At 39.0% G+C, this 18,896-nt stretch overlaps 1 protein-coding gene across 2 annotated transcripts in view; it reads right to left on the bottom strand.

Moving 5' to 3' along the window:
- itsn1 (intersectin 1 (SH3 domain protein)) overlaps nt 1–18,896 on the bottom strand; it is a 72,919-nt gene that overhangs the window by 50,442 nt on the left and 3,581 nt on the right. For both annotated transcript variants that reach the window (XM_036563396.1, XM_036563397.1), the window contains exons 2-3: nt 3,983–4,043; nt 690–785 (exon numbers count right to left, since the gene is read on the bottom strand). In XM_036563396.1, coding sequence (XP_036419289.1) covers nt 690–785; nt 3,983–4,010 — 124 coding nt within the window. In that variant the 5' untranslated portion in view covers nt 4,011–4,043. The remainder of the gene's footprint in view (nt 1–689; nt 786–3,982; nt 4,044–18,896) is intronic.

Consider the following 18,896-nt stretch of genomic DNA (forward strand, 5'->3'; position numbering starts at 1 on the left):
TGAGGAAAAAGGAAGCACAGATACAGAATTTCTGGGGCTGATACAATTTTATTTTTTAATTTAGCACTTCAATCTATACATAAAGTGTGGTGAGTGTAAGATAATACACTAAGGATTACTGATTAATTGTACAGCTACATTATAAATGACCACTACTGTAAACATTATATGTAACTATTATTTACAGTATTTACAAATCAGCTAAATTACATTTCTATGTACATTATGAGGCAGACTTCCATAACAACTTACAATGATAGGAGAAAGGAGCACTGGGAGCCTTGCCCAGGCATTTTTACTGGTAGTGAGCAAAAGTGACATTCTTGATAAAGATTTTCTACTTAGAGAATGAAAACTCTACTGGACAGACTCTGTCTTTAACCTTCTGTCTTTAACTTTCCAGTAAGTTCAGAAGAGTAGCATGTGAATGAAGCATTAGGAGTTTTGGCCATCGACTCTTACTGGTGTAGCAGTCACGGATGTGCACAGGTACAATAGTTAAACACAGTGTTACAACATTTAGGTCAACTGGTTTTTGGGTACATAAATGATTAAAAATGTATGTGAACAGAAAAGTGAGCGACCATCTGACCTAAGATGTCCTACTCATAGAATGAATGCCACCTAACTAACAGAGACCATCGTTAACCTTACAGTAGGTTCAGGGAGAGTTAGTGATGCACACTGACCTGTGATGAAGCCGGCAGGTGTGGGGGTCAGACTGTGGAACTGTTGGTCATGTTTGGCTCTCTCATCCACAGAGATAACCCATGTGTCCAGCCCCCCTACACGCACAGACAAAGACAGGGGAGGGAAGACAGAGAGTTAAGAGAAACAGATACTCATGCAATGAACGAACTTGCTGTATTTTCGTTCAGACAGCATGGCATCAGCACTATTTGGCTTTCTTTATGTGTGTCACTGTGCCAAGCTTCCCCACCCCCCCCCACCCCCCCAAAAAAAAAAAGTGGTGGTATTTTACAAACAGGAAAATCTGGAGATTTATAACGTTCAAGAGCTGCCTATGAGTCAGAGCAGGAGAAAATAGTAGAGGGAGAGAAAATGATAGAGAGAGAGAGACAGACAGAAAGAAAGTAAGAGAGAGAAAGAGAGAGAGAGAGAGAGCGCAATAAAGAGAGAGAGAGAGAGAGAGAGAGAGAGAGAGAGAGAGAGAGAGAGAGAGAGAGAGAGAGAGAGAGTGAGAGAGAGGAGAGAGGACAGAGAGAGAGAGAGTGAGAGAGAGAGAGAGAGAGAGAGAAAGCAATAAAGACAGAGAAACAGAGAGAGGGACAAAGAGGGTGTGTGAGTTTTTCTGTCATACAGCGAGGGTATAAAAAGGGAAGCTTTAGAGAGGAAGGCAAGAAGGAAGGAAGGAAAAGGGAGAGAGAGAGAAACAGAAAGAAATTCAGACACTGTGAGAGATACACATACAGGAAGGTAACCTCCGAATGCATGTCGTCAGTATGTCTGTACATTTGAACTATCTGACACATGGCCACAGTCTGACTTGCGCTGTGTTCGACGAAAGCTCCTGTCTCGGAATTTCCCACCTGTGACTAAAAAAACGAAAGAAAAGGCCCCCTTAACTGGGAATTCCTACTCGGAAAGTCAGGATGGTGTCTCAACTCCAAGCTCAGCGTATGACTTTAAATAAACGTGACTGCTCGCACAGTCAGTAGTAAAAAAGTATCACATCCCTACTTTTAAATGTAATTTGCCTTAAATCAATCAGTCAACATAGACATATCAGCAGGTAAAACTACAACATTAACTATAAAGTTTGGTATTTTGAGAAGGTAAATACATCATGAACGTTTAAGCTGTGACTCAAATTGCGATTGTTGCTAACAAGACTTGCTTTCATGGAGGCGCTCATATTTTTGCCCCCACTTTGTAGCTTGAATGCACAGGTTGAATACGATGGAATTCCGAGCTCCAACTTCCCACTTCCTTGCAAAGTCGAAATCAGCACAGTGCTGGATAATATGGCCAGAAATATTAATCACAACACTGAAAATTCAGATAATTTTCACATTCATTTGTTAATGTTCAATTTTATGTGTCAATGATTAGCTAAATAACTTAACTGACAAATGTTAACTGACAAACAATTGTCTGACCAAAGGCATCAGTAAAAAAAGCATTAATTTTAATTAATTTCCAATAAATAATAGTTCATATTTGAGTAGACGGATTCATCATTCAAACGGAGGAAATTGTACACAAGGCCAAAATATGCAATTGGTTCCACTAGATAGGCTGTAAAAGGAAACGGACAGCTGAAAACAGTGTTCGGGCATTTCCTGAACAGCACAAAGATGTACCATATAAAAAGCAAACATCTACCAGTGATAACAACTATTCTGTCCATGTTCTCCAAGAGAAAGGGTGATGCATTGCAGTGTGAGGAAATCACACATATGCAAAGTTAGAGATGTGATGGACGGTGATGGCTTTTAAGAGCTCCAGAGGTACAAAGAGCTTGTACCTTCTGTGATAAAATGAGCTTGCCCCGGTGATCGTATTTATTTTCACCTAAACTTGGCCTTGTAATGAGCGGTAAATATAACTTTAAAACTTTTTGAAATATATTATGATGAGCTACTAAAAGTTCTATATTCTAATCATTTTGTAATTTTTAAGTTTTGGTTATATAAATCATACCACAGACTACATACTTAGCACTAAAAAGGGGTCTTCTATTGTCACAAGCTTGACGTCGTAAAAATAGAAGAACCTTTTCGGTGCTATATAGGTTATATAGGCTATACGGTTTTAGAGAAACTCTGAAGAACCGTCTTTAAGTGTGTGCATACATCAAGTATTTTACAATGGTTTTTAAATGTGGCTCAGCCAATACATTTCAGAACAGTTTTATAAAACTGAAACTAGTACGAAAACAATATATCAAATGTTGAAACTGACAAATTGTTTTGTTTATTGAAAAATGTATGTCAGTTTCAAAGGAGTTAGGATGGGGACATGTTACCACTGTGTTCTATCACCTCTTCTTTTAACAAAACTCTGTAAGCGTTTGGAAGCTGAGGAGACCGATTACTATAGTCCTGAAAGTGCAGAATGTGGTTTGGCATTGTCTTGCTGAAATAAGCAAGACCTTCCTTTAAAAAGACGTTGTCTAGATGGCAGCATACGTTGCTCTAAAACCTGCAGATATTGTTAGCATTAATGGCGCCTTCACAGTTGTGTAAGTCACCCATGCCATGTGCACTAATGCACCTTAATACCATCACAGATGCTGGCTTGTGAACTGTGCGCTGATAACAAGCAGGTTGGCCCCTTTCCTCTTTAGCTCAGAGGACGTGGCGTCAAAGGTTTGCCAAAAGAATTTAAATTTTTGATCTGTCAGACCACAGACACATTTCCACTTCCCCCGAGTCCATTTTAAACGAGCTCAGGCCTAGAGAAGGCGGCGGCATTTCTGGATCCTGTTTATATATAGTGATTTCTTTTGCATGGTAAAGTTTTAACTTGAATTTGTGGATGCAACGATGAACTGTGTTCACAGACTGGTTTTCAGAAGTGTTTCTGAGCCTATGCAATGATTTCCACTGCAGAATCATAGCTGGTTTTAATATTTTTTATCTTATAGTTTAAATATTTGCGTATCATCACATTCTGTTTTTATTTACATTTTGCACAGCATCCCAACTGTTTTGTAACTGGGGTTTTAATATACAAAATAACTTCCCAAGATGGAATACAAAATAAGTAAATACTAATGTAGAACAAAGTAAATACAAAATCTACAGATATACAACCCATAAAAGCACTACATAATACAATGACTTAAGCATAAAAGAATGAGGTGTTGCCGGCACATAGTAACAATCTGAACATGGGTATAACTGGAACAATGTATCGAGAGGCGAGGAACTTCAAATGACAACTGAATAAATGCATCCGTATGACACACCCTCACACATGCGCACACCTGTCAGTGTGGGTGTGTAACAGCACTCACCTCCAAAGGGCGTGGGGAATTGAGCCATGGTTCAGTCAGTCAGCTGCACCCTGCCACACTCCTGTAACACACACACAGGGAAAAAAAATAAATAAATCTTGTTTAGTCCTCATTTACCCTCTAGCTTTCTTCCTCTCTTGGTTTGTTTCCACCCCCGATCCACGCTCTGTGCCTTTCAAGCTGCATTTTCAGAGGAGAGGTCACTGACCCAATAAAATTGACTCCATTCTGTCCGCTAAGACTCTCCCTGTGGGAGGAAGAGACAAGGTGACATTGATCGTGGGAGATCTACAGGAAATTACAACTTGCAGAAGGACAGAAGGCAAACAAACACACTCACACACAAACCTAAATTCTCACAAATCCTGTCTCAGTCTGTAATTGCCATTTACAGTACAGCTTAAGCTGTGTGGGTTGTGCCATTTGTTGAAGACCCCCTGGTGTCTGTGTGTGCGCGTGTGTGGTGGGAGGACATGGGGCGTTTTAGCTGTGTGCTGGTAAAAGTCTCCCTAAACCAGTCACCCCCACAATGTTAACCGCCAATGAGCTTCCATTCAACCTCTGGGCTTTCTCTCCAATTCAGTTTAATCTTATAAATGTAGCAGGTGATAGGAGATTGAATAGGGATGGATGATATTACCACGGTACCTAATGACATTTCCATGAAACATATACATATATTCCATTTTCTAAGCTTTGATAAACTGCTGCTGCTCCTATAGTGCCTAAAAGGCTATAAAGCTAAGAGTACAAATACAGTATCACGATATTTGTAGACATCGGCATCACAATATTTATTTTTTTTTAGTTTGATAAGTCAGAACAGACAAAACTAACCAACAGTGCCACATTAAAAACCATGAACACAATGATGTTTCTTCAACATTTCACATACTGATAGAGATGAAACATTACATGAATTCGTCCCGAACTGTCACAATTCGGTGCACGCAGTCGTATGGAGAATACAAGGTGTGTGTGAAGATTGATTCATGTAATGCAGAAGCAAATATTACAAACTCAAGTTCCACCCAGAAACCTTTAGCAAGTTAAAGTCATTAGCAAGTTAACAGTGGTGGTCCGCAGACGACCCTTTCTCTGCAGCTAGTGCCAAATGATTGTCTATCGAGGATTCAGTTTGAGGCGTTTAAACAGTGAGTTGAGAAAGGCAGTTAAGTTAAATAAAAAGGGAGGATAAAAAAAATGAAATTTTGTTGGAACAAAACCTCGTGTCTCCATTTTTGTTGTTTTTCAGTTTTTGGCATAGTTTGTTGCCCTTGACATTGTGCATAATTTTTATGATGAATGGACCAAACAAAATGGCCCAAATGACAGACACTACAGACTGTACCAACTAAAGTAACCTTAGGGGGGACTATGGGACACTGGGTGGAACAAACTGTAACTTGCACCACTGTCTGTTCAAAACAAATAAAAAGAAAACCGAGCTTTATGCCTATGGGTGTTTTTGTTGCTTTTTTCCAGTGTACCAAACTCGTACCGAACCATGCTGTCCAAACCGCGTTCTGAGCCAAACCGTGACACCCCTACATACTGAGCTACACTAAATCCAATTCCAATACCAAGCCCAATCATGCTCTCTTTTTAAATCAATCATGCAGGTGGTCGATATCCTTTAAGTACTAAAGATAACCACAATATGCTGAATAGTATATAGTGACATTGTTTATCATAACAATGATTAAACTATGTCATACTGCTCACTTGAGTAATTTTTTTTATTCACATACTGCCCAGCACTACACCCAACAAAGCAACGCCAACTATATTTACGAAGTATCACAGCCTTATCATATAGCTTGCATTTTCCCCTCATGATAATATTACTACCACAGGATTACCAACCGGGCTAGTTTCTAATATTCCTTAATTTATAATAAACTATATTTTACACAGACAACATGTAACACTTAACATCTAGTGGCTATCCACGTTTTTTGTTAAAAAAACAGAATATTGCCTATGTGGGTGTTTGGCACCCTTCTTCTAGACATCCTTTTTAATTCTACTCACTACTGGAGAGTAGATCACGTATTGGAGTTGTTTCATTTGCATATTTCCCAGCATTCTTCACCAGGCTGAAAATCTACGTAAAAATTTTTCCAAGTGTAGTTCAAAAGTCTGTATGTGTGCAGTTAATTACCTGCTGATGTGTTTTTTTTTTATAAAGTAAATTGAATATTTTCTATTGGACACAATTCTGAACAAAACACAGATTAGAATGACTGGACAACGGGAATGGGAAAAAATAAAAGCAGAAACAATTTAAAGGGGAAAAAATATGTGGCACATGAAAAACAATGAAAAAACAATAAATGATGTAATATCAGTGCTTAAGTAATTTTACCAATATTTGATAATACTAATCATCAGCTAAAGGCTAGTATAGAAGTTATGACAATATCCAAACATGCTCAGAAAAGCATGGCATAATTTATTGCTATAACAATCTCATCTAGTCATATCAACCACCCCTAAGAGACAGACAGACTCAAAAGACCGTCAAAAAAGAAAGCAGGCAAGCATGAGAAATACGCAAAAGAGAGGAGAGAAGCCAGCAAGAGTGAGAGCCACAGTCTGTTACTAGTTATATCCCAGCTGTGTAAATGCTGCCATAGAGCATGCACCCACCCACTGTTACACACACACACACACACACACACACACACACACACACACACACACACACACACACACCAGCAGGGACACCCCAGGGCATCACGCTGAAATATTTTAATCAGTGCCAGATCTTCCCTCACTATCCTTCCACAGTAACCCCAGTATCTCTACTTCTACCTCTCTCTATCTCTCTCTTTCTACAGAGCTTTCCCAGCAGGATCCCTTCAAAGCCGAGTCTGGAGGAGCACACAAATACACACTGATGCACTAATCCTGTCCATATTACTGTACGGTTGAGAAACAGCCAGCGCTTACAGTGTTTTGCATGGCACACACTGAGTGTGAGGGCCAAGTGCTGATAGGGTATTTTGTTCTGCTTAAGCTCGAGCTATGCACTTCGTACACAGAAGAGCACGCAGGACTAAAAATGAGTGGTTTTGTGTTTGGAAATCTGATGGCATAAAAAGTCATTTTTCAGCATTTCTCAATCAGTCGACATTGCATCATACCGTCACACCCATCTTAACCTTCAGCTTGACTCATCTCAGGCCAAACTGCTAAGACAATGCAGTTACAAGACTATTCAACAGAGCCAAATCAGACCTGGATCTTTACTATTTGATCAGACAGACAGCGAGGGAAACTGTAATTAGAATACCTTAAAAGTAGGCTAAATCATGCAGCCATTCTAAAAGAGATTAATACCTTTTAATTAAGGAACATTTCTGTGTGTAGACTCCAGACTAGGTCTACCCAAAGTGAGGTCCTAAATGGGGATATTTAATAAGGCAGACACATAAGAAGACACAGGGAGAATTATGGAAGGAACAGCCGGTTTCTTTGGGTTAGGTTTTAGCCTAGCATGGACATCCGCCTGTTGGCCACACTTCTTTCCTCTCATACCTGCTGCATCTGTTAACGTTGCAGTCTAGTAGCCTGGTCTTTGCAACACGTCGCTTCTCAGCCGCTACTAATAGCAAGAAAGACTTGTAATTGTTACCAAACTCCGGCAGCGTCTGAGAGTCGCAGATGTAAGCACGCAAGTAAGAAACAAATTACTTGAGAAATTTGGGTATGAAGCAACATTTAGCACAGTTTTTGCTATTAAGAGAAGAGCTATGTACTTACATGTATGTCCCATTTCTCTTGTTAAGGTTAGAAAGCAACATTGATGTCTATTTATATTATTTTTATTTCCCCACAATAAAAATATTTTGGATTTGCTTCAGTTATTAAATAAAACTCTTAATACTAAAGGACCTTGTGGGGATGTGACAATATATCATTGAGAATGGACACTTTCAATTATGCCACAGAGTATACACAGTATACTAAATCCAATCAAAACTGTTGCACTTTACAGCCCTGTTAAAACGTAACAGCGTTTCAATGAGTTGTTGGTCTGTGTATTTTCGTCCTGATGCAGCGCAATAAGTAACAGAATAGTAATTTCAGTACCAGAATACTGGGACCTGGGGCAGTATAACAGAAACAACCTAACTCTGAAATCTTCTGTTCAGATATATGGATGGATCGATGGATGGATGGATGGATGGTATTACAGAAGCATCCTAACTAGATAATTTCTAAGTACTGTCCTAACTTTAAGATAACCCAAAGGAGGCCTTATCTCTGTTTTAACTGTCCATTTCTGTCATTTTAGGCAACTGTGACAGGCAGCATAGTTCATAGTTCACTGCAGACATGATCTCCAGCGTACCCCTCTCATTACCGTCGTGTGTTAGTGTTGACGAAAACTCAAATACAATCATATACAATGAGAACGATTCATTTTGAGGAGACTCGGTTCAACGAGTGGCTGTCTGTGATGAGGAATAGCGGTAGCGCGTCTCAGTCTCCAGCTAAAGCATTGGGATTTGGAAACTTAAACTGGGGAGCAGCGATGCTCTGATAAACAGCACAGAGCGCTGTTACAACAGTTTATTCTGCTTTAGTTTTGTTTTCACCTTTTTTCACATCAGTAACGGCAGCTATCAAGCTAGCTAACTTACATTTTAAACATTACTTTGATTACATGTTTAAGTTGCAGCTGTTCGGGTATTATTGATTGCTTAGTAACAGATATGACAGCTGATTGTCAACTTTGATCAAGTAGTTTAGGATCTCCTAACTGGAAATAAGATGCTGTAAGCTTAGAAAAAAATCCAAAACTAAGATAAGATTTGATTCTGTAACACAAATTTGTGCAAAATCCTGCCTTAAGCTTGTCATATCATAACTCAAAATGAAAGATATGAAGTTTCTGTAATATAGCCCCTGGAACAGTTATCCAAGCACTTGTTTACATATTTCCACCTTTGCTGGCAATGAACAATAACATAAGGCTAACGAATTTCAATCCATGTACTTTCTTTAGCTTCTGTCCATCACAAGCATCAACTTAGCTAAGGTCCAAACATTGTATCAGTTGGCTGATAACATCAGCGAATATTAGCGACCCGCTGTATTATCTGTATTGGCCGATAACACGCTGATAATTAGTGTCTTTTTTTTAGGTCATAGCACCCCAGGATTTAAACTCAGAAATCTCCTGTTGACAAGGCAAAACCTTAGAATGTAAAGCTACAGGGAAATATCAGACCATCATGATAAGCATTACAATGACATATAAGGTGCATCCAAACATCACTTTCAGCATGAGAATAACACTAAGAAAAACTTTTCGTTTATGGAGAGAACTAATGAAAAATAAAAATATAAGAGATGATATACAGAAACAAAAAGCACAAACTACTCACGGTAGCCGTGTACAAAGTCTACAATATATTAAGATGCTTTGTTAAAACTAAAACAAGTACCTTTACTTGTCCATGCATTGTTGCGAGTCATTCTGTGAAGCCTGAAATAATCATTTAATATTCAGAGGCACTGGGTCTGTCAAAATCAACATTACACTGATGAAGATACGATGACAATAGCAGATAGCTCACTTATAACATCCATCCGCAATTATTGGCTACTGGAATTTTTAGCCCCTAAAATCAGTATCCGCCACAAAATTTTCATATCACTTGGGCCCTACACTTCACACCCGCATGAAAAAATTTGCTCTTGGCTGTAAGGCTGTGTTACTGTGAAGAGGTGTCAATACTGGGAAATCCTTGTTGTGAGGTGTTTCTCAAGATGGAAGCCTGTAGGCCTGAGGCTAGTTCAGAGCTCGACTCCACACTGAAAGCATTCTGTTCCACTGATTAAACTGGAGAGCGAGTCACACACACACAGTGCCCTGTCAAACACTCCAGCGTTAGTGACACTGTCACACTTTCGGCAGAGCAAGCTCTTGTCACAGCCTTACTAATGGCCAAGCATGCGTGCTTGTGCATGTGCGTTAGCTGTGTCTTTGAGTGTCTGACCTACTTTTTTCCTCTGCACTTTTCAGATTCTAATGAGGCTTTCCTCAGGACAATGCTCTTAAACACAGTGCTCCAAATGAAAGCTTAGAAAAGGGAAAAACTCCCAGCCATAATGCATCAGCAAGAATAACGAATATCAGCGTATGTAGTTTCACATTTTCCGAGTTTTCCGAGTCATTACTACTAGCTAAAGTTGTTCTTTTTACACTGAACTAGGATCAGCTGCCCCTCACACTAATGCTAATTTGTTTCGAATCAGCAGTTAACAAAAAAGCTAACTGCACATCGAGACCACATGCTGGTGTGTTTTGCGCAATCTCATTCTCCTCCCTCACAAGGCACTACTCAGAAGGGCACACCCCAGTGAGGAGCAGGGATCAGGAGGCAATGATGTCATACAACTGCAATGCTGCCATTGGGCGAGGCAAGTCTGTGTTAAGAGCTTAACAACAGGCACAATCTGTTTCCGGGCCCTATCTGCATGTTCATGAATAAATTACACTGTGGGGGCATTTTCAGATGTTCTTGGACTAAATGGAAAAAACTGAAGACAAATGTTGTGTTGGAGGAGTTTAATTAGCCCAAGTCACTCACACAGAGAAGAATCATACAGCAGTTCAGGCCCCCCACAAGCACTGATATGCTCCACACCGTAACTGCAGTGCTATTAATAGACAAAAACAAAAAGCCACAGGTTCACCCACGATGCTCAGCAATGCATGTCAGCTGAAGCAGCAGGTCAAGTGCACATCTTGTTTTCACCAAGCAGCATGTAACCATTTTTCCTCCCCCTGGGTGAAGCACAAAGTATCACTGCTGACGCTACGCCAAAAACAGTAGCCGGTGGCTATGAGGGCCTCCCAGAAGATAGCCCTCCTCGTGTTCTACCATTTCACGCACCAGTTCCTTCTTTGTAAAGGGCAATGCAATTGGTAATCTGTGTCCACTCACTGGCGAGTGGCTGCCCTATTCCAGAAATCGGTCTTTTAAACAAATTTAAAGGGTCCATATCACGGAAAAAATTATTTTTCCTTGCGTTCTGGAAAGAACAGTTTCACCCGACTTTCACTCCATTTGGTCCATTTATGGAAAATAATCTGCCCATTCTGAATTCACCATTTCTGTGAGGTCATGAAAACCAACACAGTTACACACACCTACCTATTCTGCCTACAGTACTCTAGCCTGTCTATTCACTTTGAACTTATAGTGTTTCAGCCTTGGCTGTTCTTTTGAAAGAAACACAAAACAAGACAGCCAATCTGAACAAAATCCATTTACATATATTAGTCTTAAAGGCAACAACAAAAATGCTTTTAAGCTGAGGAGTTAAGCTATAAATTTTCAGGAGTGTTTCAGCCTGGACTACAATGCAAGGCAGCCAATAACAAACTTAGAAGTCTTATAGTCAATGGTCATGTAAAAATTATTTTGTACATAAACCCACACAAACAGCATAAGCGGACCACCAAAAGTAGGATGTGGCCCCTTTAAGATCAGGTCCCCACAGGGAATTCCATGCCCCCAGGTCACCACCCCTGTCCAACTCCATGAATCGCAGAGTCAATCAGTGATATTTTCAACCCTGGTGAAAGTCTACATGCCCAAGGTTTATCACGGATCTCTTCAGACTCTGCATATCGTACTGTGACTAAAGGCTCAGTTAGCCGACAGATTATTAGCCATATCCATCACATTCCGACAGTGCAAAGGAAACACTGTCTTCAAGATGCATTCTAACTGCAACCGCTTTAATGCCATTGATCAATTTGTGCCCACTGAGAGTCATACACAGGACGCAAGTACATATAAATTCAATAATGTCACATAACAGCTGTCAGAAACACATCAATATGGCCAGACTTGTAGTGAAGAAACCAAACAGTACAGTCAACTAGACTAATATTTCTAAACTGTAGTCAAAACCCATTTTATATCAGGTCTGAGAGAGTAGAGCTTTCAGTGCACCAACACACCAACTACTGACTCATGTTGACTGCCCAAAGCATAAAAAAAAAAGAGCCAAACCGTGGCCAAACTACGAATGCACTGGACCGCTATTAAAACATCCCATATCATGAAAAATCAATGTTTTTAAATTTAAGAATTTAATGACACACTGTTAAAGTCTATATATATATATATATATATATATATATATATATATATATATATATATATATATATATATATAGACACACACACACACATACAAGGTTTGATCACAATCAAAGGTCCTGTATGTGCTTCACTGTGCATGGCTAAAAAGGGTTTACATGCTACTGGTACATCTGCACAGAGTATTAGCAGAAATAATGAAGTCATTTACCGTTAATAGAGAGATTTTGGGCCCCCCATGTTTACACAGATGTAGCCTCTAAACTTTGAGCAAATGTGCAGAGTAATGTGGTTAAATCTGTGTGTACAATAAAGTCCAGCCTACACATGCCATCATTAGAGGCTTTCGTATTACAGCATCGGGTGTGAGGAACTGTAAAAAAAATTAGCCAAGAATACACTGTAATGAGGATGTCCAATTAGTTTATCTAAAGAAAAAACAAAAAAAAAACAAAAAAAAAGGAACTGAGGCACCCTCAAGCAAGCACGGTGCATGCTTCAATAGGCTGAGAAGTTATGAGAATATTTTCTATTTAAACAAACAATTCAAGATAGGCCTTTATAAGACCTTACAGAAGGAAAAAAGCTGACTGTTTGCTCATCTAGTCCCTGCAGGATTTTGGTGCATACAAAGACAAAACACAGAGAAGGCAACACCAAATAATCTCTTGTATCCCACAGCGAGCATAAAGATCCGGACCATGGACGGCAATATGGAAAGGACTGTGCTGAAAGTTTTAATACAGCAAAATTTATGAATTTAGGCTACTTTTACATGGCACATGTATGCATGAGCGCATTCAAGTCTGAGAGCGTGACATTTACCAAATGTACTCTAACAGATAGGGTTTTATTCTTGATGTATTATTTGTATAAAAGGTTGTGTTGACGAAGACAGCATTGCTCTGTGGTCGTTTCTGCACATTCATTAATTTATTGTGTGCTGAGGTCTGCATGAATGACATGAGTACCTTTTACCAACTGTCGTTGGGGTACGGTCCCTGTTAATTGCGTACTCAAGCTAGTTTCACTTTCACAGACAGTTTAGTTAGCGGTAGTGGTGAGCCAACAGTGTTATTCACTGATAATTTTACAGCTGCAGTCTCTCTCAAGACATGAATTTTTGCCCAAATATGACTACTTCTGGCCTGTGCTGCTGCATCTGTGATTAAAAGTGCTGAAAGTTCACTCATCTTCCTGTCGGTGTTCTGAGCAGCACCCCACGCCTCTTAGAAGATCCCTCAGCAGTATCTAGACGTTCTTGCATTATTTTTCATCTTTAAAAATGTGTTAACTATTAATATAAAATCATTATCATTCTCCTCAATCCTATTTATTTATTCATTAAGAATAAGCAAAGTTTAAAAGAAAAATCTTAAAATGAATATTGAGCAAACATGTCTGCTGTACATCTGATGTGTTGTATCATAACACGATGCTTGTATTGTGATGCATGTTGTATGGATCAACTGAACTGAGTTTATTGTGGGAGTGTCACGATATGTATGTTAATATCCAGTTTTTACGATTTGTGGGTTGCAAGACAACACGCACTGTCAATCAAATCAAGTTAGATTCAATACTCCAAAAAGTGATAACCACAAAGTACAATAATGATGGGCAAAGAGTAGTAAACTGACAGGTCACAGTGTGCCAGGATTAAATACCCAGGTTAAAACCTCAGATATCTCATTTGTGAAGACATCACCCAAATGTCTTAGTTACCGGTGTGAAGAGAAAAGAGCAGTTATTCACCTCACAGGATCCCAGCAGCCGGTAAGTGCCGATTCTGAAAGGGCAAAACAAATTACTCACTCCATAGGGACGTTTACAGCTTCCAAACTGCAGCGCTACTCGGCTGCAGAGAGTTCTGGATTACACAGTTGCTGAGTGATTGAGCCACATTTGAAATTGTCGTCTCACACTCATTTCAGCCAAAAGGTAAGAGACTCACTTTTCTTTTTATTCTTAGGTTGAAAAGCTCACTAATGACTGATCATGTGACTGGTCTGAGTGCCAATGCTGAGTCTCCATTTCCTTTAATCTTAGTCCTCCTGACTAATCACCAAATCCTGACTCTCATCCAGCACTATATTCAAAGCTGTTGTCGATTGGAGTGCTTACTTCTGCGTCTCCTGACTTACTACAACAGAGATTAATCATTAACAACAGCGTTGTTCAAAACCTGTTTTTCGGAATTGTCAAATTAAGGTAAAGCAGGGTTGGGACTTCAGAGCTCTACAATAAAAGCATCTTCCAGTATCCTGTGGCTTCCTGATTCTCTGCTTTTGAAAAGGACACATATTTACAACAGTTTTGGCGTAGTCGGCAGGATATTCATCTCGTTTGTGTTGGGTTTTCCCTAGAATAGTAATCTAGGATACGGGTGGACAGTTACAATACAGAAACATGAGATCAGATTGTAAATAAATTTGCAAAGCTCACTTCACTTAACTCTGAGATTTTAAGTTATAGTCTACAAGTTTTTTATTGTTGGACCACAATAATACAGGTGTTTGCAAAATACACATGTGCAACATGTAAAAGAACTTTAACTTTCGTTTATATTATTTTTTTGGTTATTTTATATCTTTTAAGAAAATTGTATCATGTTGCAAAAATGACAATACAGCAAATTTGTACCCTTGTCTACTGCAAGGTTATCAGCGGTTGCCTTTAACACTGACTGTTCAAGTTTTACAAATGGTCAAATATAAACATCTTGAAATAAAATGGAAAGGAGCTGGGAAAACACACACACACACACACACACACACACACACACACACATCCACTATTTAAATTAAATTCAGCACTGCATTATAAATGCTCATAAGAACTGAAAAAAGGAAGTCATAATCTTCCATATGGGCATGTTCTTAAAGTAAAATGTTGTTTCCATAACTTGACACATCAAGTTAAATGGATTGCTAAAATGCAGAATGACAACATTGACTACTAGTTTGTAATTTGAGCATTTGTGTATTTTATACACACACACACACACACACACACACACACACACACACACACACACACACACACACGCGCACCCACGCACATGCAGGGTTACTACACAAAATCGTAAATCACACTTCTGTTTACAATCCTAAGATAAACAGTAGCAGAAGCACAGCCTGAAAAGAGTCCACTTCCATAAGGTTCTAGAGAAGGGTAGTCACGATTACTCAAACTTGATTAAAAAAAATTATTGATGAATACATTAATCTGCATTGATTGCCCCGCAATTTGGAAGATAAGGCACTATGTAATTTCACTTATGGGTCTCTCTTACAGCACAAAACAGCCTGATGGACCCATTTATATACATTTTTTGCACATACCATTTTATATTTTTTTGAATGAAGTCTTTTTAAAGGCTTTATGGTTTATTTTCTATTAAAAAGAACTTCTGTGAAAGGCTATACATAGTTGGTATAGCCTTTAAGTCTGCTTAATGTTTGGCCTCTTTTTAAAACCTCAATTATCAAAATAATCAGTAAGTTAATCAATTACTAAGATAATCGATGGTTGGAGTCAAACATGAACTTGGGAGGTAGATCTTTAAACTGAACCATCCTGGAGGTCACCTTGGGCAGTGAAAGAATGATACAGATCCATAATCTGCACTGCAGTAGTTGTGCTGTACCATGGAGTCATTTAACACTGGTGTGCTGTAAGTGGAATACCAGAGAGACCAGCTGCTATCAGCACGCACACACGCACGCACAATACCCAACAACCAGATGGATCACTGGAAAGCAGACGGGTCTCCTGAAGACATACACACCTACTCTCACTAACAACCAACACATAGCACCATAGAACCTCAGCAGCAAGAGGACATTCTAAACCAGGGGTGTCCAAAATTTTTGTCTGGGAGAGATAAAAGCATAATGTTAGCATAATGGGCCAAAAAGACAAGACAGTACACTAATAAAGAACATAGGCAGGTTTCAAATCACATCTTTAAAAACATATTTTATAACATTACACACTATTTTGTTACTAAAACATTTAAAAAAGGAAAATGAGAGAATAACTAATGGTATGTTTGTTCTCTCGTTGGGCACTGGGTGAGAGGGTGGGCTTAGGGCAGGGGTCGGCAACCCAAATGTTAAGAAGAGCCATTTTGTCCCAAACCACCTTGGGAGACACAACATTTTATGTCCATCGTGGCTGTAAATACGCCTCAGTGTGCACTAATGTCGTAGTACAGGCTAAAAATATAATGTAAACGGAAACAGAGACTTACTTTGCTTTAAGCTTTAGCTCAGCTATAGCTGCTTTTCCACAAAGTAGAATACTTTCTCGTAAAATGTTTAACATTCAACATTTCACAAGGCTGAAGTCAGCTTCCCATTCGCCAGCTTATAGTTCGTTTATTCCAGTTCCACCTCATAATGTAACTGCTGCACCATTTAAGGTTGAACAAGAAAATTGCAATGAGAAACTGACTTCAGCTTCACAACTTTTTAGTGTTTGACAGTTTCTTTATGCAGATTAAATGTATCAGGAAACCAGCTGAGGGCTTATAAATGAAAATAAGTCCATTCGTCTCCAAATTATCGATGTTCATCTTAAATCTTTCTCTTTGCCTTTTTGTTAGCTTCTAGCTATGTGAAATTGTTGTCTGCATTGCTATGGTGACCAGCAGTCTGCGCGCCAACCTTCAGGGTTAAAGGGGGAATTAGCAGTCATACATTAACTCCAGCATAAAGGCCATTTATTGTTAAAACTGTGTTTAAAAAAATTAATCCTCTGCAGTAAAATAAAGCTTTGCTGATCATTCTACGTTCACCTAAAAATCGAATTCTGCTGTGAAGCCGCAACAGGGCAGTAAAAGGGCTGCAAGTTGCTTAGGGTAACACTTTGGTGACTGAAATCAATGTCCTCACAGGCCAACTGCGGGCAGCCCTGCTCTTAACCGTATTCATTACACGTGTCAAAACGGGTGTGGCTATGATCTATGATTTGCAAAAGAAAATGTGCTTTTTCTTAGCTATCATTGCTAGGTTGGACAAACTACAACAGACTGTTGGCAGAAATCCTATGAAACTGAATGCGCAAATGTAGTGCACAAAATATCTAAAATTTAGAGTCTGTTATTCATTTCACAGCACATCAACTTGGTGAAAGGCCACACTGTTAGGACACAAAAGATTTTTGAGCTACTGTTTATCATGGTGGGAATTTTTACACTACAGCAACACAGCCTTTCAACATTACATTGAGAAATCTAAACAAGACTGACAATTTCTCAAAGGCTGAATGGGATTTTTGCCCACGTGCTGTACAACTTGTCTAACCTAGCAACAGTTGCTACGTAAGAGGATATTCGAGGCTGGAGCATGGAGAAGCCAATTTGACAGATGTTCAGGGCCTCAGCTGACTTTGCCAAACTTAAATCTCCCACATCATAACAAAAAGACATGCATGCCAAAACAAAAAAGCATGAGGCTGACTGTACACGGCCAATCACTGCCACCATCACAAATCAGTTACAAGCTTTCAAAAGCTAAAAAGCATAACCATTCTAAAGCAGGAATGCAGGGCAGCAACTCTGCCTTGTGTTCACAGCCAACTCCTCTCAGTGACTAATATCAGATAAGAAGCTGAGCCCAGATTTACAATTAATTCCACATTCTGCATTTAGGGGAGACTTTTTTGAGCTACTGTTAGCATGGTGCACTACAGGCAAAAGTGAAGAAAGTAAACGCTCAGCTCTTATACCTACTCTGATCAGAGACTAGTTTCACACATTTTCATTAAAGGGCCAATAATCACAAAAAAAGAAACCTGATCTAATTTTACTTCAAAATAAAAGAGTCTGATGGAGTGTGTAAACACTGCTAACATTTCAAAACATACTATTTACTCCCCAGCTCAAACAGTCTATATATGGAAACTAAGCTGTAAAAAAAAAAAAATCTCGTTTTGAATCCGCTGCTTTTGCGATGTCACAAAAAACAGCACATAACACACTGAAAAACCCAGACTGCTTTTTGAATGAGGTACAATATAGGGCAGCCTATCTGAACAGAGCTTATCTACATCAGTCTTAAAAACACAGTAACAGGAAAGCCTGTTGAATTCTAAAGAATAAAGAGAAATTGGAAAACGATCTTGTAAAAACAAATTATGACTTATATAAACCCAGATAAATGTCATAGGAGGACCTTGGGGGGATAAAATACAGGAAAAAATTATGATATAGGCCCTTTAAAGGCTTAAATTGCTTATGTAAGTATAATAGCTGAGCCTACTGTAACAGAGACTGCAGAGATAAAAAACATTAACTAGATCTAATGTGACAGTTTCCTTAGGAGGGACTGAATCTGCCTGTGCACAATGTTACAACAAGGTTATGGTCACCTCTGTATACAAGCAGCTAGACATCTATAAACTGTATATACTCAACACACGGGCTGAGGATTTTAAAACACACCGCAGACAAACTGGAAAATGTGTAAGCGTGTGGGGGCTGTGCACCGAAACTATCCAGACTAGACTCATCAAACTGCATCGAAGAGATAAGGTTTATTTTTACAGCAAGGCTGCTTCATTTTAGAATTTGACACACGTACTAAATTTTAAATAAGCAGATACAGACATGGATAAACTGAAATTTTAGAAAAATTTGGAAGCGCTCTAACAACTGAGGATGTTACAAAAAGAAAGTCATACATAAACATTTAGCTAGATGGTACTGATAAAATGTAAGATCACAACATTTTCCATAAACACAGCCTGATATTTAAGTTACCATCAATAAAGCAAAT

Source organism: Colossoma macropomum, unplaced genomic scaffold (assembly GCF_904425465.1).
Source record: "Colossoma macropomum unplaced genomic scaffold, Colossoma_macropomum, whole genome shotgun sequence".
NCBI classification, from domain to species: domain Eukaryota; kingdom Metazoa; phylum Chordata; class Actinopteri; order Characiformes; family Serrasalmidae; genus Colossoma; species Colossoma macropomum.